This window comes from Notolepis coatsorum (assembly GCF_963971535.1).
Source record: "Notolepis coatsorum genome assembly, chromosome: 5".
NCBI classification, from domain to species: domain Eukaryota; kingdom Metazoa; phylum Chordata; class Actinopteri; order Aulopiformes; family Paralepididae; genus Notolepis; species Notolepis coatsorum.
In genome coordinates, this window is record NC_140169.1 from 152,628,261 (window position 1) to 152,651,915 (window position 23,655).

At 46.2% G+C, this 23,655-nt stretch overlaps 1 protein-coding gene across 1 annotated transcript in view; it reads right to left on the reverse strand.

Moving 5' to 3' along the window:
* atf2 (activating transcription factor 2) overlaps nt 1-23,655 on the reverse strand; it is a gene marked incomplete at both ends in the record, with an annotated part of 100,004 nt that overhangs the window by 9,704 nt on the left and 66,645 nt on the right. The window contains 3 exons of the mRNA XM_084315418.1: nt 494-602; nt 9,929-10,126; nt 10,837-11,073. Of these exons, the coding sequence (XP_084171544.1) occupies nt 494-602; nt 9,929-10,126; nt 10,837-11,073 (544 nt within the window). The remainder of the gene's footprint in view (nt 1-493; nt 603-9,928; nt 10,127-10,836; nt 11,074-23,655) is intronic.

Genomic DNA, 23,655 nt, shown 5'->3' on the forward strand with positions numbered 1-23,655 from the left:
CAAGTCAAAAAGTTAAGTAAAAAGTATTTTTTTATTAAAAGAAAATCGTAATAATTTAGAAATGAGATTGCATAGGTCTATGAATCGCGATCGCGATTTTATTTCGATTAATCGTGCAGCCCTAATTCACAGGTACTGGTACCGGTATCGGTTCAAATGTGAACGGTACCCAACCCTAGTGTCTACCCACCGTCCTTCATCATCAAGGCTCTCTGCAACGAGGTAAAACCAAGGAGAGAACAATGGCTTGTTTGTGGAGAAACACTGTCGAGTAGACTGACGCACAGCTGTCACAAACAATAATGCCCATAAATATCTCAACTTCTGCGACAGACACAAGGAGCAGGAGCGGTGGTGTAGCGCGTCCATAGCTCTTTCAGACACGGTGATGAGCAAGAGACGTGTCGTCCCTCCTGGCAGTTATCTGGGGCTCGTTTCAGGGAAGTGTCTCACGGGGAGCGAGTCCCTGCGGGGATAATGGAGCATTACTCACTGTGATGGCCGGGCTTCTTCTGCAGGGCGGTGGTTACGGGGCAATCTGTGTGAGCGAGAAGCAGCTGCTTCAGCTGGGCCACCTCGTTCTTCAGCAGGGTGACTTCACTCTGAGAGGGAGGGACGGAGGAGGCGGGGTTAGAGCGGGGTTAGAGCGGGAGAGACGGAGGAGGCGGGGTTCGAGCGGGGTTATAGGGGGGCTATAGAGGGGTTAGAGCAGGGTTATAGAGGGGTTAGAGCGGGGTTAGAGCATGGTTATAGAGGGGTTAGAGCGGGGTTATAGAGGGGTTAGAGCGGGGTTATAGAGGGGTTAAAGCGGGGTTAGGACGAGGTTAGAGCGGGGTTAGGACGAGGTTATAGAGGGGTTAGAGAGGGGTTATAGAGGGGTTAGAGTGGGGTTATAGAGGGGTTAGAGCGGGGTTATAGAGGGGTTAGAGCGGGGTTATAGAGGGGTTAGAACGGGGTTATAGAGGGATTAGAGTGGGGTTATAGAGGGGTTAGGGCGGGGTTATAGAGGGGTTAGAGCAGGGTTATAGAGAGTTAGAGCAGGGTTAGGACGAGGTTAGAGCGGGGTTAGGACAAGATTATAGAGGGGTTAGAGCGGGGTTATAGAGGGGTTAGAGCGGGGTTAAGACGAGGTTAGAGCGGGGTTAGGATGGGGTTAGGACATGGTTAGGACAGGGTTAGGACAGGGATAGGATGGGGTTAGGATGGGGTTAGGACAGGGTTAGGATGGGGTTAGGACAGGGTTAGGATGGGGTTCGGATGGGGTTAGGACAGGGTTAGGATGGGGTTAGGACAGGGTTAGGACGGGGTTAGGACGGGGTTAGGACAGGGTTGGGATGGGGTTAGGATGGGGTTAGGACAGGGTTAGAGCGGGGTTAGGATGGGGTTAGGACAGGGATAGAGCGGGGTTAGGACAGGGATAGGATGGGGTTAGAACAGGGTTAGAGCGGGGTTAGGATGGGGTTAGGACAGGGATAGAGCGGGGTTAGGACATGGTTAGGACAGGGTTAGGACAGGGATAGGATGGGGTTAGGATGGGGTTAGGATGGGGTTAGGACAAGGTTAGAGCGGGGTTAGGATGGGGTTAGGACAGGGATAGGGCGGGGTTAGGACAGGGATAGGATGGGGTTAGGACAGGGATAGAGCGGGGTTAGGACAGGGATAGGATGGGGTTAGGACAGGGATAGAGCGGGGTTAGGATGGGGTTAGGATGGGGTTAGGGCAGGGTTAGAGCGGGGTTAGGATGGGGTTAAGACAGGGATAGAGCGGGGTTAGGACAGGGATAGAGCGGGGTTAGGATGGGGTTAGGACAGGGATAGAGCGGGGTTAGGATGGGGTTAGGACAGGGTTGGGACAGGGTTAGGATGGGGTTAGGACAGGGTTAGGACAGGGTTAGGACAGGGATAGAGCGGGGGCAACATGTACCAAAGAAGGACCAGCATCTGATGTCCCTCTCTGTATATCTCTCATATATGACACATACTGTAATATGGGTTGGGAGTTCAAAACCAGGTTTATAAAAGGTCATAGGGTTAAATTCTCTAGAGCTCTTACTGTACACACAAGTACAGCACAGCCACATAAGTGGTATCCAACCAGAGTGCAAATGTAACGGTAAAGTGCGATAAGAATATACAACGTACAAGTGATTAAACTGGGTATAAAATATATAAATGAGTACTACTGAGTAATAGTACTAATCAGATGTATGTACTGTACATAGTTGAAGTATTAATACTGTACAGTGATACAGGTATAAAGACACTATGGTAGTAAGTCATACTGTATACAGGTATAAAGACACTATGGTAGTAAGTCATACTGTATACAGGTATAAAGACACTATGGTAGTAAGTCATACTGTATACAGGTATAAAGACACTATGGTAGTAAGTCATACTGTATACAGGTATAAAGACACTATGGTAGTAAGTCATACTGTATACAGGTATAAAGACACTATGGTAGTAAGTCATACTGTATACAGGTATGAAGACACTATGGTAGTAAGTCATACTGTATACAGGTATAATGACAACACTATGGTAGTAAGTCATACTGGCCAGCAGTGTAACTAGTAAGAGTAGGTCAGGGATATGTACAGATAGATAGATAGATATAATATAGTATCTACAGATACATGCAGGTATATACAGATAGATGTAGATAGATAGATATATATGTGGTAAATATAAATATATAAAAGTCAATATATATATATATATATATATATATATATATATATATATATATATATATATATATATATATATATATATATATATATATATATATATATATATATATATATATATATATATATTATATACAGTGTATATACAGCACTATTGTACATGCTAGCATACAGTTATATGGGTAGACTATAGTATGAGAAGAAGCCCATATGACCACTACATTACTGCACACAACCACATCTCAACCACACCTGGGGACGTGCCGTAAGAAAAGGTTAACGGAAGAATAAAGAACTCACAGAGGTATCAAAAGTACGACGCACTTTCCTTTTTTTTACCCCTCAATTATACTGTTGCTGCGTAATAATTACGGGTCTTATATCGGCCCGGCTGCCAAGAGGTGAGCGGCTCCGATCGTCAGCACAACGTTGGGGCCACATGCGACGAGATTTACGTCCTCCGTCATTACAGATGCCCCCCCACCCCCCCCCCCCCCCAGGGACCGGGGTTCTGCATGTCGTAAAAAGACGCATTACGCCGAAGGTGACTTTAAACTGGATTCAGAGCAGCCTCTGCCAAGGACGCCCGCCCACCACCATCATGTTTTTGGCTCCCCCTCTACCTCTCCTCAGAAGCTTACTAGTTCGGGTTAAGAGTCAATTCACGTTTTGATTCTAAAGGAGGTATTAGAGGCCTTGCGTGGGATCTTTAGGACGCCCAGGTGTCCTCCCTGTTGGAAGAGACAACGGTTGCTATGTGCTAATGATATATGAGAGAGATATATCAACTAAGGCTGTCAAAGTTAACGCCGTATTAACGCGCTATCGCACAATTCTTTTAACGCCACTGTTTTTTTTATCACAAGATTAACGTTTTTCAAAATAAAAAAATTGAAATATATATATATTTTTTTTTTATTAGACTTCACTCAGGTGTATTATTGATACTCTCATTGATACTATGTTTCTTTCTGACTAAATGTTTTGAAATTTCTTCAACATTTTGAATTTGATGCAAATTTGCAATGCATGAGGGTCACCCTTTTGTGTTAAATGGCTGCATAAAGCCAGCATTTGTTGACTCTCATGTTGATAAGAGTGTTGTAGCCAATTAGATGATTTTACCGTGGTTGCTTTATTGTATGAAGGTGCTGTGTTATTTTGAAGGTGTCTTGAGATTATTGACTAATTAGCTGGGCAGGTGGCATAGGAGGCGGGGCTCAGATGATCTCGGGCACAGCCTATTTGTATGTGTGTCACAGGTGCGCAGCGGGAGGGAATTGGGGAACCGTCACAGGGAAGCCACACAGTTTTTCAACAGTGCGTGTTTTGTTTGTTTTCAGTTGTTTTGAGTTATTTTTCAGGTTTATTTTGGAGCACTAGTTATTTGTTTACGTTACAGTTAAACACAGAGTTTATGTTATGCTCTGCTTTTCCACCCTGCAAGAGAAAATAAAACTTGTTAAATGCACTCAAGGAGAGGTCCTGGTTTACTATCAACAAGCACCACGCGTTGGAAAGAGCTTCTTACCTATTCCCTCACTGGCATCTTTTTGTTGTTCGGTTTCCCTTACAAAGAGTATTAAAACTTGAAAAAGATCAGTTTAAGGTAGATTTAGAACAGATACAAAATATGCGATTAATTTGCAATTAATCGCGAGTTAACTATGGACAATCATGCGATTAATCAGATTAAATATTTTAATCGATTGACAGCCTTAATATCAACACATTTTTTATAATTTGATGTCCGATTACTGGATCTTGTGAACAAGTCACAGTGGAACAGTAATATTGCGCTTTTCCAATATTTTAAGATAAGATAGATAAGATATTCCTTTATTGATCCCCTTTGGGCAACGTATGGGGGAGGAGAGGTACAGGTGCAGATGAGGGTCTGTATGCTGGTTATATATATTACACGTTACAATATATATAGGCAATAAAGAATAATTGAATCTGAATATATATTATGAGTAAGAGTCAAAGTAAACAGTATACACAAGGTGCAGTATAGACAAGGTGCCCTAACTGGCACGATATACGTCATTACGTTGTTTTACCCGTTCGATCGCTGCACAGAAATTAGGCATGCTCTTTGGAAAGTGGTTACCAACGGTTACAGGCAGCGTGCCAAGGCCTAATTTAACTCTGCGTAGTTCTCCTTCTTCCAACATGGCCGCCTGTAACCATACTTAGTTAGACCAATGCGGACATTTTAGCATATTAAGAAAACTCAATTCAAAAGCCAAACTCTCGAGACTCGATTTCCCCGTCGAGCGAAACACAAAATCTCCGACACCGACGAGTTCGCTCGCGGGGGTTAAGAGGAGACGGCTGAACTGGTTAAACTTGTTTTTTTAATTTGTGAATAAAGATTAAGCGAGTGTTACTAGAGAGCCCCGGGTGAGAGCTGCCCCCTCTGACACCTCGTTAAAGAGCCACTTAAAGGAAAACTCCAACATTTTGGGAAATTAGCTTATTTAACATCTTCCCTGGAGTTAGACAAGAAGATACATACCTTTTTTGTCTCTGTGCGTGCATTTAGCTTTGGGAACAGTCGCTCCGTTAGCGTAGCTTAGCTTCATCACTGGAAGTGGGGGATATCAGGAGCCTGATGTTCCCTTACACTGTATACAGTCACGAAATACACTCCAAATACAACTCCAAAACGTTAATGTAAACATGTTGTGACCTGTGTATTCACCACGTGGAGAAATAAAAAAAGAATTGAATTAGACAATTACGTTTTATAAGCAAATATACTCTGAACTATTTTTTGCCTAACCACTCCTCTCTGAGCGCAGCCAGTGATTTCAACGTGTCGTCGTGATTGTTGACATTCTCATTCATTCAAAGGATCCGAACCGATTGAATTATGGATACCATGACTTAAACTCCTCTTACCTTGACGATTAAAAGCCTCCCCAATTTAGAAAACAGTAATCCAATGGCTGGTATTGTTATACCGGACGCTCTGAGCTAACCGGAGCTAACACAGATCAGGATGGTAAAGCATATATAATGACTTCCTTTCTGGGGTTTTCAAAATAAAAGTGCGACGTTTATAGCAGCGGAAAACGTTTATTTTGTACATTATCTAACGTTAACACGAACCTAAACTAACGTTACAACTACCCTAAAGTCTATTGCAAGACGGCGACCATTTTAACTATGGGAATTGTAGTTTTTTTGCGGCCATTTTGTCGAGGGCATGCATAGCTGTGGATCAGTGTTGGAATTTTTGCAAACTACACTTTCTGGCAGATTCTGTGGGGGTTCAAAGTTCAGCGTTCTGAATGAATTATATCAATAACTCTTATTATTCGGGATAATAAGCCACAAAAGGTAACGTTTTTGACAAATATTGAAACACAGTTAGTTTCTCCTCCCTATTGTTAGCATGAAGCAACAATTAGATCTAGAATTAGTTTCAAAATGGTTGCACTATGGTGAAAATAAAAAAATACAGTAAATTACAGTAGCATATTAGAAATGAAATAAACTCAATTCAAAAGCCAAACTCTCAAGACTCGATTTCCCCGACGGGGCGAAACACAAAACCTCCGACGCCGACGAGTTCGCTCGCGGGGGGTTAAGAGGAGACGGCTGAACTGGTTAAACTTGTTTTTAAGTTTGTGAATAAAGATTAAGCGAGCGTATAGGAGCCCCGGGTGAGAGCCGCCCGCTCCGACACCTCGTTAAGGAGCCACTTAAGGATGATGTTAAATTAATCGGGCGTCGTTAGAGGCCGGCTCTGCCTGGTCAGCTGGGCCACGCCGCCGGGGGACTTATTACGGAATGAAAAGAAATAAAAAGAACTCCCGCAGCGCCGGTTGATGCCTGTCCGTGTACGTGTGTATGTTTCCATCACCATGTGTGTGTGTGTGCGTGTGTATCTTTCCATCATCTGTGTGTGTGTGTGTGTGTGTGTGTGTGTGTGTGTGTGTGTGTGTGTGTGTATCTTTCCATCACTCTGTGTGTGTATCTTTCCATCACTGTGTATGTGCGTGTGTATCTTTCATTACTGTGTGTGTGTGTGTGTGTGTGTGTGTATCTTTCCATCATCGTGTGTGTGTGTATCTTTCCATCACTGTGTGTGTGTGTATCTTTCCATCACTGTGTGTGTGCGTGTGTATCTTTCCATCACTGTGTGTGTGTGTGTATCTTTCCATCACTGTGTGTGTGCGTGTGTATCTTTCCATCACTGTGTGTGTGCGTGTGTGTGTGTGTATCTTTACATCACCATGTGTGTGTGTGTGTGTGTGTGTGTGTATCTTTCCATCACTGTGTGTGCGCGTGTGTATCTTTCCATCACTGTGTGTGTGTGTGTGTGTGTGTGTGTGTGTGTGTGTATCTTTCCATCACCATGTGTGTGTGCGTGTGTGTGTATCTTTCCATCACCATGTGTGTGTGTGTGTATCTTTCCATCACCATGTGTGTGCGTGTGTATCTTTCCATCACCATGTGTGTGTGTGTATCTTTCCATCACTGTGTGTGTGTGTGTGTGTGTATCTTTCCATCACCATGTGTGTGTGTGTACCTTTCCATCACCATGTGTGTGTGTGTATCTTTCCATCACCATGTGTGTGCGTGTGTATCTTTCCATCACCATGTGTGTGTGTGTGTGTATCTTTCCATGATCATGTGTGTACACGCGTCTCGTCCGTCCCCCCCCCCCCCCCCCCCCCCCCCTCCGGTGATGAAGTCATTAAAGCAGATTAAGAAGAGCCGGCGTGTGACAGCAGCGTTCGCGAGCCTCCTCCACATCGATGATACGTTCCCCGTCAATAAAGATGTATCCTCCAGATGTCCCCCCGGCGGCGGCAAGGTCCTCTCGCTTCCGTCTCAGCGGTTTTTCTACACGGCGGCCGCGCGGGGAGAATCTCTCCCAGGGAAAGGCGTCTCTTTTCTGAACCTTCGTTTTTTCCGCTGCGAGCAATTAGGATCCGTCGATGACAGGTTCGAAACAGGTCATGTAGCGGCTGTCTCTCTGTTGATGAGGGGAGGGTGTGGGGGCTCTGTTGATGAGGGGGGGGGGGTGGCTCTGTCTCTGTTGATGGGGGGGCGTGGCTCTGTCTCTGTTGATGGGGGGGGGGGGGCGTGGGAGGGTAAGCATCGGATGACCCGATGGCGGGCCGTCACGCACTCGCGCGCACGTCACGGAAACTTTGCTCTCGTCTCTCGGCTCCGGGCTGCGTTTTCGCCGATCAACCAATACATTGTTGGAAAGTTGAATTTCTCGCCTTTCGATCGTCACCACACTAAACCTATTGCGTGATTCCAGTCTCGAGTTACAAGACGAAACATCCGGCGAGCGTCGTTTGACAAGCCGTTCGGACGAGTGACCACTTCCTGTTTGCCCGTCCTGAGCGGACCAATGACCCCCGACGGTGAAGATTATTTGTAGCCTTTGTAGCCAAGGAGCGACTGCTCCGAAAGCGATCCCAGACGAGCGCTGAGAGTGGGGGAAGGTGACACAAGAAGACGAAGAAGTCCATTGTTTTGACGAGAGCCTCTGAATGAATGGAGGTGGACGGCCATTTTGGATAATCACGCCGAATCTTTACCAGCACACACATTACAAAAACCTTTGTAAAACATTCATCGTTTGTGGGATTTTTATAAACTTTGGACCTGTACTGCATAGGACTTCAGGGTATGTAACCGTTATGTTTTCCTGCTCCTACCTCTCAGCTGGAACTTAAAAACAGGCATCTGGCCACCAGTAAAGTATGTGAAATGTGAGTACACAAAACTTTTACTTCAGTGTGTTCAAACCACTGTTACTCTATTTCATTAGCACTAAAAAAAAATTCTTTATTGTGTAAGAAACTTCAGAATGTTACGTTTCAAAAGAGACCTGACTCATGGATGTGCTATACGTATAAAGTATAATAAACAGCTAATTACTTTGGGTATGCAATCATCAAAAAAAAATTAACCACTTAAAAAGTCTTAAAAAGTATTCAATTCATAATTCTCAATTTAAGGCCTTAGAAAATGGTATATTTTTATATAGCGCTTTTATCAAAAGCACTTTACAATTTTTGTTTGTCACATTTTACCCATTCACTTACACATTCACACACCGACGGCAGAGGCGACCATGCAAGGTGCCGACCTGCTCATCGGGAGCAGTTAGGGGTTAAGCGTCTTGCTCAAGGACACTTCGACACGCTGACCGTATCGAACCGGAAACCTCTGGATTACCAGATGACTGCTCTACCTCCTGAGCCACTGTTGCCCCAGTTAAAAGGTATTAAAAAGTGTTACATTTAATTTGCACAGGTATACAATTTTGGGGGGGGGCTGTCGGGAGATTAGAAAATATGAAATATATGAAATGTTTTTGTATTCAAGTCGTTGTTCTTGCGGGGCTACCAGGATCGACGGTGGCTCGGGGAGGTAGAGCAGTCGTCCGGTAATCCGGAGGTTCCCGTTTCGATTCCCACTCCTCCCGGGCAGCGTGTCGAAGTGTCCTTGAGCAAGACGCTTAACCTCTAACTGAGCAGTTTGGCGCCTTGCATGGTCGCTTCCGCCGTTGGCACTTTGGATAAAAGCACTATATATATATACAGTCCATTTACCATTCATATATTTTATACCCAGTTTAAGCACCTGTACATTGTATATTACTGTTGCACTTTACTGTTACATTTGCACTCTGGTTGGACGCCAAAGTTATTTTAGTTGTACTGTACTTGTGCTGCGTGATGACAATACATTTGAATAAAAATCTTGCTGCCGGTCTGGGGGCCTGAATTCTTTTACCAACGGATTTCCAGTTCCGCGTTCGTGTTCTGCGCTCTGATTGGCCACTGACATTTCTGGTCGCACCAATCGTGTGACGCCTCTTTCTTTCACCGGTTAAGCTTAGGCACTCTTTCGAAGTTGGTTAAGGTTAGAGTTTGTCTTAGAGCAGCGATAGAACGCCAGCTCTGATTACAAACTCTAACCTTAACCAACTTCGAAAGAGTCGCCTAAGCTTAACCAGTGATAAACTAGGCGTTAGGTAGTTTGCTGCTGGTCGAGGCGGAAATGGGCGCGTCACGCGATTGGGCGCACATGTCACATGACCAGAAACGTCAGTGGCCAATCAGATCGCAGAACGCGGAACTGGAAATCCATTGGTAAAAGAATAGACGCGGTCTGGGGGGATGGAATCGGGTGACCTTCCAGGTCACAACAAGCCCTGCTTCTCTGACCTCTAGACGACCTTTGACCTCTACGTACCTGCAGCTGTCCGTTCATGGAGTTGTGCGCCTCGGCCTTCTTCTCCAGGGCCGTGACCCACACCTTCCTCTTCTGCCTGCAGCGGGTGGCCGCGGCCCGGTTGCGCTCCAGGAACTTGCGCCTCTTCTCGTCCGGGTCGTCGCTCGTGGCTCTGCGCCGTCGCCCCCCGGTGGTGGGAGGGGGGGGCGCGGGGGAGGCCTGGACACACCATTAGAGACGCGCAGATATCAATAAAAGTAAACAGCCATCACTGATATAGTGTCTGGTCAGTAACATGGGTCTCCCAGTCCCTCCACTCTGCAGTAAACAGCCATCACTGATATAGAGTGTCTGGTCAGTAACATGGGTCTCCCAGTCCCTCCGCTCTGCAGTAAACAGCCATCACTGATATAGAGTGTCTGGTCAGTAACATGGGTCTCCCAGTCCCTCCACTCTGCAGTAAACAGCCATCACTGATATAGAGTGTCTGGTCAGTAACATGGGTCTCCCAGTCCCTCCACTCTGCAGTAAACAGCCATCACTGATATAGAGTGTCTGGTCAGGTCAATTCTGCCTCATGAACATTGGAAAGCTTTCCATTTTTGCACAAAATGAGTTCCCTTCTATCACTAACATTATTGTTTAAGCATTTTTGGTTGAAAAAGAATTCGGTACACCATGCAAATGTTCATGCTTTATTTGTTTTAAACGAGACGATTTTGGAAATGGGCAATGGGGGAAATACGTTGCAATTTTGCGAGGTGGACCGGCCGGAAACGGCGATGACGTAACCACTACACCTCCCTATTGGTGTTGGTCTCAAAGTCAACATTTCTCAGATTGAATGTATACAACTGCAAATACACGGGCCGTGTCCGAATACACTTCAAAACGGAGTTATATGGTTCTCCTTCATCGCCGATACTCACAGGTGTCTCTGTGGTGGAGGTGGCAGGTTGCTGGAGGGACTGGGCGCAGGGCTCTTCCTCGGGTGGGGGTGGAGCCGGGGGTGCCGGGGTCAGGGCGGGGGCAGGGGTCAGGGTGGGGGGTGGGGTCGGAGCTGGAGGAGGGGAAGCCGCAGCAGCAGCAGTATGGGTCACATCGCTGCTCTGGACGTCCCCGGCCTCTCCGTTGGTCACCTGAGGAAGCTGCTGCTGGCTGAGCGTCTGCAGGAGAGAGAGAAGACAGAGGAGGAGGATGTAAAGTAAGTAAGTAAGTAAGTAAGTAAGTAAGTAAGTAAGTAAGTAAGTAAGTAAGTAAGTAAGTAAGTAAGTAAGTAAGTAAGTAAGTAAGTAAGTAAGTAAGTAAGTAAAACTTTATTTGTATAGCGCCCTTCTCAGCACGAGTGCACAGAGTGCTTCACAGCATTTTTAAAAGATCAGTAAGAAATAATACATGTGAAGAGAAAAAAACATAAAACATTTGCTAAAACACCAGAAAAGACAAACAAAAACTAAAACAAAAACAGGAACAAAACAGACATGAACAGAGAGAAAACGGCTATGGGTGTTTAAAAGGCCTGCCTGTAGAAGTGGGTTTTTAGCTGCCTTTTAAAGGTGAGCTCTGAGGGAGCGGTGTTCAGGGCTAAAGGGAGGAGAGCGTTCCAGAGCCTTGGGGCTGCAGTCACCGCAAAGGATCTGTCCCCCTTTTGTCTCGAGTCTGGTCCTGGGCACCACCAGGAGCTCCTGAAGGGAAGACCACAGTGACCGGCTGGAGGAGAGTGGGTGAATGAGCTCATTGATGTAGGGGGGGGGGGGGGGGGGGCTTGCCCACGGAGGGCTCTGTAGGTGAACACCAGGACCTTGAAATTGATCCAGGTGTTTACCAGGAGCCAGTGCAGGGAAGCAAGGATGGGGCTGATGTGACATGATTTTTTTTTACCTCGTAAGTGAGTAGCCTGGCGGCAGCGTTTTGGACAAACTGAAGTTGATCAATGGATTTTTTATTTAGACAGATGAAGAGTGAATTACAATAATCTAGTCTGGAAGCGATAAAGGCGTGTACAGCCATTTCCAGTTCGTTGTGCGAAATGATGGACCTGGAGATGTCAGGAGGAGCCCAAGTTTCAAGTTTTATTTGTCACATATAGGTACTAGGGATGCTCGATATTGGCTTTTTTACCGATACCGATATACCGATATTGTCCAACTCTTAATTTCCGATACCGATATCAACCGATACCGATATATGCAGGGTTTACCCCCCAAAAAACGGAATAATTTCAGGTAATTAACATTACATATCTCTTGTTGTGGAATTAACACAACATTATGCATACTTTTGACAATAAATAAAATCAGAATTTGTTCTTACTTGCTTGCTTACTTGCTTGCTAGCCCTATATTATAAAGGTTATAGAAATGTAAAATTAAAATTAAAAAACTAAAAATTTGAAAACCGATACCGATATTTTCCGATACATTTGAATGCCAATATCGGTAGGCCGATAATATCGGACATCCCTAATAGGTACATTACAGTGAAATGCCTGGTTCTGTATGAGCCCCCTGAGATTGTGCTTCATACAGTAAAAAAAAAAGTAAAAAGAATAAAGACCAAACACTATACAAAATATACAATATACAAAACTAAAGTACAAAATGCGTGGAGCTTCCTCTACTCTCCCTAACGGTTTGTAGAAGGTCCAGATTATCCAAGATCTGTCCTGGTGCTGATATGCATGCACTATCGTTTTAATGATACCATTCAGATCTGTGTTGGGGTCAGTTTTCACCCGTTTCATAAAAATAACCCCGTATTTGTATCTAAAGACATTTCCAGACCCAAAAATCTCACCTTTAATTCTTGGGAGCTCTCTTTAACCTTTTCTGTATTTCTGTCCAGAATCCCTCAGGGCTCAGGCGCAGCGCGGAGCTGTATGTTAAGGTCACGCAGACCTGAGCCCTGATATACTGTACGTTAAGGTCACGCAGACCTGAGCCCTGATATACTGTACGTTAAGGTCACACAGACCTGAGCCCTGATATACTGTACGTTAAGGTCACACAGACCTGAGCCCTGATATACTGTACGTTAAGGTCACACAGACCTGAGCCCTGATATACTGTACGTTAAGGTCACGCAGACCTGAGCCCTGATATACTGTACGTTAAGGTCACACAGACCTGAGCCCTGATATACTGTACGTTAAGGTCACACAGACCTGAGCCCTGATATACTGTACGTTAAGGTCACACAGACATGAGCCCTGATATACTGTACGTTAAGGTCACACAGACCTGAGCCCTGATATACTGTACGTTAAGGTCACACAGACCTGAGCCCTGATATACTGTACGTTAAGGTCACACAGACCTGAGCCCTGATATACTGTACGTTAAGGTCACGCAGACCTGAGCCCTGATATACTGTACGTTAAGGTCACACAGGCCTGAGCCCTGATATACTGTACGTTAAGGTCACACAGGCCTGAGCCCTGATATACTGTACGTTAAGGTCACACAGACCTGAGCCCTGATATACTGTATGTTAAGGTCACACAGACCTGAGCCCTGATATACTGTACGTTAAGGTCACACAGACCTGAGCCCTGATATACTGTACGTTAAGGTCACACAGACCTGAGCCCTGATATACTGTACGTTAAGGTCATACAGACCTGAACCCTGATATACTGTACGTTAAGGTCACGCAGACCTGAGCCCTGATATACTGTACGTTAAGGTCACACAGACCTGAGCCCTGATATACTGTACGTTAAGGTCACACAGACCTGAACCCTGATATACTGTACGTTAAGGTCACACAGACCTGAGCCCTGATATACTGTACGTTAAGGTCACGCAGACCTGAACCCTGATATACTGTACATTAAGGTCACGCAGGCCTGAGCCCTGATACTGTACGTTAAGGTTACGCATACCTGAGCCCTGATATACTGTACGTTAAGGTCACGCAGGCCTGAGCCCTGATACTGTACGTTAAGGTTACGCAGACCTGAGCCCTGATATACTGTACGTTAAGGTCACGCAGACCTGAACCCTGATATACTGTACGTTAAGGTCACGCAGGCCTGAGCCCTGATACTGTACGTTAAGGTCACGCAGACATTCTGCTTCTACAGTAGCACTGAGTTTTAAAGAGAGACTTTTTAACACTACACCATATTTTATCTATTCATTACAAAGGAATTGCACTATAATAATAATAATGCAGGACCTGTTCAGAGGTCTTTAATTGGCATGCAATTATCCTCAACACACACACCGGAACACACACGCATGCATTGTCTTTGTAGGATCGCCGTTGCGATTCGTCTCTGCGATTAACCCATCCCGTCGTCCTTCCCCCCAAGGGCAGCCGGGAGCATACAGGCGTCGGCGAGGGCCGCGCCCCGGGGACCAATCCAAGTGCTCCTGTCCGTCTTCGTCAAGGACGCCACAGCGTTAGCGATCTGTTTTTGTGTATGTTTTTTCATTGGGTTTATCTTATCGGGGGGGAAACCCTTGCGAGCACGGGGAGAACATGCAAACTCCACACAGAAAGGCCTGGGAGATACCCCACCTGGGTACCTGGCATCATGGAAACCTGGTCCCCAAGCGGGAATCGAACCCTGGACCTTCTTGCTGTGAGGCGACAGTGTTAACCACTACACCACCGTCCCACTACATCTCTACCAAATGTTTGCATTTTGTACTTTAGTTTTGTATATTGTATACTTTGTATAGTGTTTGGTCTTTATTTTACTGTATAGCTGCTTTTTTTGGCTGCTTTTTTATATAGCGCTTTGTTTTATCCAAAGTGCTTTACAATGTGTTACTAACATTTTTACCCATTCACTCACACATTCACTCACACATTCACACACCGACGGTGGAGGCGACCATGCAAGGTGCCAACCTGCTCATCGGGAGCAATTAGGGGTTAAGTGTCTTGCTCAAGGACACATCGACACGCTGCCTGGGAGGAGCGGGAATAGAACCGGGAACCTCCGGATTGCCTGACGATGGACTGATGTAAAAATTGGCTGGGGGGCACATTATAAATGCAAATATCATATCATATCTATTTTTTTTTTTCCATTTCAGATATTAATTGATATTGATTGAAGAAGTGTGTTGCATGTTTGCGCATGCGGGTCAGTTCAGGAGCAGTGACCAGTTCACACTGGAATCAGATATTGGCCACATAAAAAAAAGAAACATTTATAATAATAATAATGTGAACAGACAAAAAATCTGATCTGAGAAATAAATCAGAATTGAGCACTAAGGCCTGCAGTGTGAATGTGTAAACAAATTATATGATTCTATTTGTCAAAGACTGTTAATTTAGTCAATGAAAATGATGCCTAAATATGGTCGTCAACTAAGCTTTTCCCCCCGACGAAAAAGAGACGTGCCAACCACGTAATATTAAATGTTTGGTTATTTTTTCTTTTTTTTAGATTTTAATATCCTATTCAATGTCACAGAGATGTATATTGCCTGGAAAAGGCATTGGGACTCCGAAGGTGCAGTACCGGCCAGATCCTGGTAGTGCCGCTGTCTCGAGAATGCAGTAACCCCTGTTGCAGACCGGGTGTCACACTGAAAGGGCTTCGGATATACTTTTCTGTTAGCCTGAAGTGAGGGCTTCACCCGATCGCATTGAATAGTTTTTGGGACGCCCGATTCATTATGCTGTGGAGGGTTATGGCGTGTGCCAAATGGACATATGATCTACCAGATGGCAATCAAATAATTGGAATATTCTTTTTGGAATCGCACCGGCCAAAGGTAAGAGCGATTTGACGTCAATTTCAGCTTGATCGTGCAAGGATTTCATAGCCATCCCCCAGATCAGCGTATGTTGTGGTAATAACGAATGCAGTTATTGGCAATCAATTAATCAGAAACTACCCCCCCCCCCCCTTCATGCATTCATGATGGAACATAATACCGATCATATGCATTTGGATTTTTAACTGTATCGTGTGTAGGGACGAAACGCCTTATAAATAGCCTCACAGGAATGATCCCAGATCATTCCAATATAACACTCATATTCACCACGGTATAAAACGGGAACATATGGATGGAAAATTATTTCTTCTTTGCATCTTGAACGGAAGGTTCTTACTGTCATTTGACAATGATATTGGATCCATAGCTATAATATAAAATATAGATTTAGCTCTACAAACAACGTGACGCACAGTGAAAGTTTGTAATGGAAAGCTGGCCTAACTACAGCGGGCCCCGTCTAATGGCTGGCACCCATTGAGTTAATGGAGATCATGTGACACTAACGTGACGAAATGATTCATGCAATGTCGTTGACTAAAAACAACGACACAAAATGTAGTTTGCAAAATAAAATCTTGCTAAAACTGTATTCAACATCAACTTTAATTGTACTTGCTACTTGCTAGCTAACAGGAACTCGTTTGCAGACAGGAAAGTAACAAACATAATCGTCCGTGCGGAACTCTTATCCCACATCGTTCCGTGGGTGTGTGTCGCTCTAGTTGTATGGTCTTAGGGGCACCACTGTTATGCTGGGGGTGTTGTTTCCCCCCGGGAGATATGAGAAAACGGACTGCATGTTACGTTGTCGTTGTGAAGCTAGCGTATTAGCAGGTAGGCAGCTGTGTTGTGTATGAGAAGGAAATGATCAACCTGTAAAAACCCATATTGAGCTGGAAATAAAGCACCATACAGAAAAGGAAACTCCTCTTTCTTCCCTACATTACTGCATGACGGATGGCTACATTATGTTGATCCACCACAATAGAACACATTAAATAGCTTACATAAGTCTAACCAGCTAGCACTAACGTTAGCTTTTTTTGCTCACGCCAATTTATGAGGCTGTAACTGAGTGGCGAGACTAAACAAAAAAGACTAAAACTGACTAAACGAAAAATAAATGAAGGTGACTAAATAGGATGAAAACGAAAAAAAAGCATTTGACACATGACTAAAACTAAAATAAAAAATAGCTGACGCAATTACCACTGGTCAAAGAGAGCTATTCACGTAGCATAGCAGCACCCTGTCCATTGCCACGCATCTTAACACTTTGAACGCCAGCCGTGTTAGCCATCCTTGTACTCAGTGTGCCACTGCTGTAAAATATAGGGATTTTCACTGTGCGTCGCGGTGTTTGCAGGGCTATATCTATATTCTATATTATAGCTATGGAGACAATACTATGGCTCATTTGACAGTAACTATCCCTCGTTCAACATGTGAAAAAGAATAATTTTTTTCATGTATACGTTTGCGTGTTATACCGTGGTGAATATTGTATAGTTTCAGAGTGATCCTGGCTAATTCCTGGTAACTGTGTTACAGAGCGATATGTGCATTTTGCTAAGAGCGTTCGTGTTGCTCGCCTGGACATGCTACTATTTCCAAATCAAAGGTATATAATAGGTATTATGTTTCATCATGAATGCATGAAAGGGGGGGGGGGTAATTTTTTATGCTTTGTTCGGCAGTAACGGCATTCGTTTTGAATACTTACATACGTTGATCGGCCGGATCGATATGAAATCATTGTAGGATCTAAGGTGGAATTAACATCAGATAGTCCTTACCTTTGATCGGGGTTATTCCAAAAATAATATTCCAATTGTCTGATCGCGATTTCCAGTATTGACGTCGATCGGGTCCCTGACATGAAGTGGCACAAGATATGCCTCAAATGTGCTGAACTGTCAGGATGGAGGTAGGTGAGTTCCAATTGTTGTAGGCAATCACAGAGACGGAGAAGATATACTCTTGAACAGGTTCGACTTTAATAGTAAAGAACACAAAGAGTAATACTAGGATACTATGCCAAAGCAAGGGAACGAGAGAATAGATAATGGAGCTTAGTGGTGGTCCAGAACTGGAACCGGCCGCGTTATCTCCGAACGCCTATAGTGAAGACCTGACGAATGACAAGCAGAGGAAAGGAATGTTAGCCACCAAATACCAACATTCCACACACACCCCCGTGACAGCCAATCAGAAGCCAACCCCTAAGTGACAGCACTAAATGACAGGGAAAAACAAGTGACAGCAATCAGGTGACAGATGACAGAGAAGGTGGGTGGTTCCCGACCGTAGTCAAGAACCAGAATCGTAACAGTACCCTCCCCCGACGAACGGCACCAGATGTTCACCTGGGGGCCTCGGGATTCAACCTTCTGCAGCGCCGCCCGGACCCGCTTCCACGTCCTGCGGCAGCGAGCCACATGTGCCTGGGCCGAGGGCACCTCCGCCTCCTGCTCGGGAAACAGAGGAGGTTGAAAACCATACTGACACTGAAAGGGAGACATACCGGTAGAGGAGGAGAGGAGGGTATTATGCGCGTACTCAGCCCATGCCAACCTCCTACTCCACGTTGCCGGGCATCTCAAGACATCTCAAGACCCCCTCCAGGTCCTGGTTGACGCGCTCCGTCAGCCCGTTCGACTGCGGATGAAACCCAGACAGAAGGCTGACGGAGGTGCCGAGACCGGCGGGAACCTGGAAGCGAACTGAGGCACTGAACACCTTGGCCGAATCCATGCGTAGATCACCCTTTGTCAACACAAAGCCCAGGAAGGAAACGGTATCAGTGTGAAACACACACTTCTCGGCCTTAACGAATAGTTGATGCTTGAGGAGACGGTCTAGCACCTCCCGAACATGCAGTTGGTGTTGCACCATATCGCGAGAAAAAATTAGGATATCATCTAGGTAAACAAACACCGACACCCCAATCAAGTCTCGCAGCACGTCGTTAACCAGGGCTTGGAAGACTGCCGGAGCATTAGCCAAACCAAAGGGCATGACCAAATACTCATAGTGACCATTGGGCGTATTAAATGCAGTCTTCCACTCGTCTCCTTCTCTAATCCTGACCAGATTGTATGCATTACGTAAGTCAAGTTTAGAAAAGACCTGCGCCCCCTGTAAGCACTCAAAGCACTCAAAGGCCGAGAGGTAAAGGATATCGGTTCTTGATGGAAACGTCATTCAATCCCCTATAATCAATGCACGGACGCTGATCCCCATCTTTTTTATCAACAAAGAAGAAACCAGCGCCGGCCGGGGATGTGGAGGGACGTATGTGCCCCGCAAGCAATGCCTCCTCAATGTAGGTGTTCATGGCCAAGGTCTCGGGGCGTGAGAGAGAGAACATTCGCCCGCGAGGCGGGAGGTACCGGGTAGGAGATTAATGGGACAGTCGTATGATCTATGAGGCGGTAGTGCTTTAGCACGCGTCTTGCTAAAAACGTCCGCCAGGTCCCAATAGATCTCAGGAACCCCTATCAAATCGGGATTAGAGGGTGGAACAGAATCTGCGACGCTCCCCACCATCCTGGAGAGAGAAGAAGGAGAAAAAAGAGAAGAGGGGAAGGGAGACAAGGGAGTGGACAAACTCTCGCCGACGACCGACTTCACGTCGACCTCCGTTGAGAGCTTGCCCGTGCTCCAATTAATATTCCGTACACATGAAGACAACCAGGGATGACCCAACACCATTACAGAATAGGGGGAGACAATGACAAATAATTGAACCCACTCCCACCCCCCACCCGCCACCCGGATGTGTATAGGAACAGTGCGTTGAGTGACGCTCCCACTGCCCAGGGGCTGACCGTCCAGGGCGTAGACCGGAATGGGAACCCCCAACTCTTCTACCAGGATTCCCCATTCTCTCACCAACCCCAAGTGAATGAAATTGCCCGCTGCCCCTGAGTCAATGAGAGCCTTCGTTCCCCTAACGTTACCCCCACAGTTAACCGCCACCTCCAGAAATGTACGTGAGTCAGATGGTAGTGCTGGGGTGAGCCCACCTGCTGGTGCCCTCTCGAGGCCCGGTGGAGCAACTCCTCTTCCCGACTGGCGCCAGGTTGAGCCAGCCTGTTCCCGACAGCTGCCGAAACGATGACCGGCGCGGCCGCACCGGAAGCAGCGTCGCTCCTCGATGAAGCGCCGCCGCTCGTCGTCTGAGAGCGACAGCGCCCCAAGCTGCATGGATTCATCACCCAGTGGCCCACTCGTGTAATGCGGGAAGATATCAACAACGGGAGGAGAAAGGACACGTACCTGGGTAGTATCTTCACGCTCCCTCTCTCTCTCCCGATGTCGGTTGTCAATCCGTATGGCGGTGTTGATGAGCGTTTCCATCTGCTCAGGGATCTCACGCACGGAGAACTCGTCCCTCATCCGTGCGGAGAGTCCCTTGAGGAACAGGACCACACAAGGAATCTCCGGCCAAGCTGCCTCCCGAGCCACAATCCGAAATTCGATGGCGTATTCTGAGACCGTGCGGAGGCCCTGCCGGCAGGCGATAAGCCGCCCAACGGCCTCGAAGATCGAGAGTACTCAGGAAGTGTCGAATACCCTTCTCAACTCCCCGGTGAAGTCGTCCACACAGTCGCAGATAGACGAACCGCTCTCTAATTCGGCCGTAGCCCAGGAGAGTGCTTGACCGGTGAGGAGGGTGATAATATATGCGACTTGTGCTCTGGAAGAGGGAAATGAGCGTGGCTGCAGCTGGAACACGAGTGAGCACTGGGTGATGAACTCCCTGCATCCCTCCGGTGCTCCCGCGTAGCGGCCTGGTACGGGTAGCCGTGGCTCCTGGTTCCGATCCTGGTGCCCAAGAGCTCCCCGACTCTCCTCGGTGTTAAACGCCGCCTCTCCTGCCGCCGTCTCTCCCACCGTCGTCCTTACCCCCGCCACCTCGATTTGTGCCTGCTGGGCTGTGAGGAGCGCCAACTGCGCCGTCTCCTGCGACGCGCTGACGATCCCGCCCAGCCGAACCAACTCGGCGCTGACCAGATGTTGGTGTTCCTCCATGCGCTCCTGTGCACTCTTCTGTGCCCGGAGCATCTCCATGATTGCCTCCATGGAACTCTGATGGTCAGGTCTTCTGTCAGGATGGAGGTAGGTGAGTTCCAATTGTTGTAGGCAATCACAGAGACGGAGAAGATATACTCTTGAACAGGCTCGACTTTAATAGTAAAGAACACAAAGAGTAATACTAGGATACTATGCCAAGGCAAGGGAACGAGAGAATAGATAATGGAGCTTAGTGGTGGTCCAGAACTGGAACCGGCCGCGTTATCTCCGAACGCCTATAGTGAAGACCTGACGAATGACAAGCAGAGGAAAGGAATGTTACATAGCCACCAAATACCAACATTCCACACACACCCCCGTGACAGCCAATCAGAAGCCAACCCCTAAGTGACAGCACTAAATGACAGGGAAAAACAAGTGACAGCAATCAGGTGACAGATGACAGAGAAGGTGGGTGGTTCCCGACCGTAGTCAAGAACCAGAATCGTAACACTGAACGCGTTTCGAAGTGATCGGATAAACCACTAGACTTGGCTTGGTCTTAATTCACCTAGCAGGATGCGGCTGGTATTGCACTCTAGGGATCTCAGAATGATTTCCTATGGTAACACCGAGGTCATACTTGAAAAAGACCGGAAGGGTCGGTCGAAACGTCGTATCTACTGCTATTATTTTGTCAATTAAAACACCTTGGAGCATCAAGTGAGTTGCGAGCCCCGCTTTGTTTTATGTACTACTGTTTCTACAGTTTGGCTCAGCACCAAGAAACGGAGGATGTGCGTTATTTATTTTTTCTGAACACCGAGGTCCGTGACAATGCATAGAATAAAAGAAATCGAATAAAAGAAAAAACGATGAAAACCCGAGAAATCTCGGGTTTTGGCGCTCAACCGCTGGCAAGATAACCCGAGAAATCTGGGGTCTGGGGCCCAATGTGTTAATCTTAATAACAATAACACGCAATTTGGTCATTCATTTTATTACATTAGATCACAAGTATACATTGGGAACCCCATACAAAACACCCCCCAAACAAACACCCCCCCCCCCCCCAAACAAAACACCCCCCAGACCACCCCCCCGCCCCAGACAAACCCCCCCCCCCAAAATAAAATCAATAAGTATGCCAATTTTATTAATAATAAAAAAGTTAAAATAAAACAATATTGCATACAAATCCAAAAAGAAAAAAATACAATCCCCCGATTATATTCCCCGGCAAAAATTATCCTTGAACTGGAACGTGAACGCGAACTACACGGAGCGACAACAACACAACAACAACAACAACAACAACAACATCCCCTCCCTGTGTTAATGCAGATAACGGCCCTATAATTTACACACAGCATCGGTCGGAGAGCGAGTAAACAAGCTGGACGGGAGCCTGCGCGCCGCCCCATAACAGAGTGAGAGGGAATACATTTACATGAGAGGGAAACAGAGGGGCACATTATTCTAACAACTACCTCTTGCCAGACCAATCTATCTACCGAAGTGATCGGATAAACCACTAGACTTGGCTTGGTCTAAATTCACCTAGCAGGATGCGGCTGGTATTGCACTCTAGGGATCTCAGAATGATTTCCTATGGTAACACCGAGGTCATACTTGAAAAAGACCGGAAGGGTCGGTCGAAACGTCGTATCTACTGCTATTATTTTGTCAATTAAAACACCTTGGAGCATCAAGTGAGTTGCGAGCCCCGCTTTGTTTTATGTACTACTGTTTCTACAGTTTGGCTCAGCACCAAGAAACGGAGGATGTGCGTTATTTATTTTTTCTGAACACCGAGGTCCGTGACAATGCATAGAATAAAAGAAATCGAATAAAAGAAAAAACGATGAAAACCCGAGAAATCTCGGGTTTTGGCGCTCAACCGCTGGCAAGATAACCCGAGAAATCTGGGGTCTGGGGCCCAATGTGTTAATCTTAATAACAATAACACGCAATTTGGTCATTCATTTTATTACATTAGATCACAAGTATACATTGGGAACCCCATACAAAACACCCCCCAAACAAACACCCCCCCCCCCCAAACAAAACACCCCCCAGACCACCCCCCCGCCCCAGACAAACCCCCCCCCAAAAGAAAATCAATAAGTATGCAAATTTTATTAATAATAAAAAAGTAAAAATAAAACAATATTGCATACAAATCCAAAAAGAAAAAAATACAATCCCCCGATTATATTCCCCGGCAAAAATTATCCTTGAACTGGAACGTGAACGCGAACTACACGGAGCGACAACAACACAACAACAACAACAACAACAACAACAACATCCCCTCCCTGTGTTAATGCAGATAACGGCCCTATAATTTACACACAGCATCGGTCGGAGAGCGAGTAAACAAGCTGGACGGGAGCCTGCGCGCCGCCCCATAACAGAGTGAGAGGGAATACATTTACATGAGAGGGAAACAGAGGGGCACATTATTCTAACAACTACCTCTTGCCAGACCAATCTATCTACCAAATTAGTTTACGGTATAATACCCTTCCAAGAGACTCTTCTGGCAGAAGCGCGATATTATTATTCTCCCGGAGCCACAGCCCGGCGTAGTAGCGGGAGGAGGAGGGGGAGGCGGGGAGAGAAGCCAGTCGGATTCATATTTCATCTCTGCCATGGAAAAGCCTCATCAGTGTAATAACCCTCCATCTCATGGGTCTTATTCAACCATCTGCTACTATATTACTTATCTTTATTTTGCAACTAATTAACAGCATAATCTTCTAAATTCAGCGAGTTAATTATCATTATTGTGGTCTTTGCAGCATCATCAGTCCTTTTAAAGTGCCTCTCACTCAGCCCCCAGAGAGGGTGTTGTGTGTGTGTGTGTGTGGGGGGTGGGGGGGGGTTTGAGGCAGGGGTCTGTTTTTCTTGACGTGGGCTCATTAGGTGTTTGCTGATGAGCAAAGTGCGATGGTGGTGGTGGGAGGGGGAGCGGGGGGG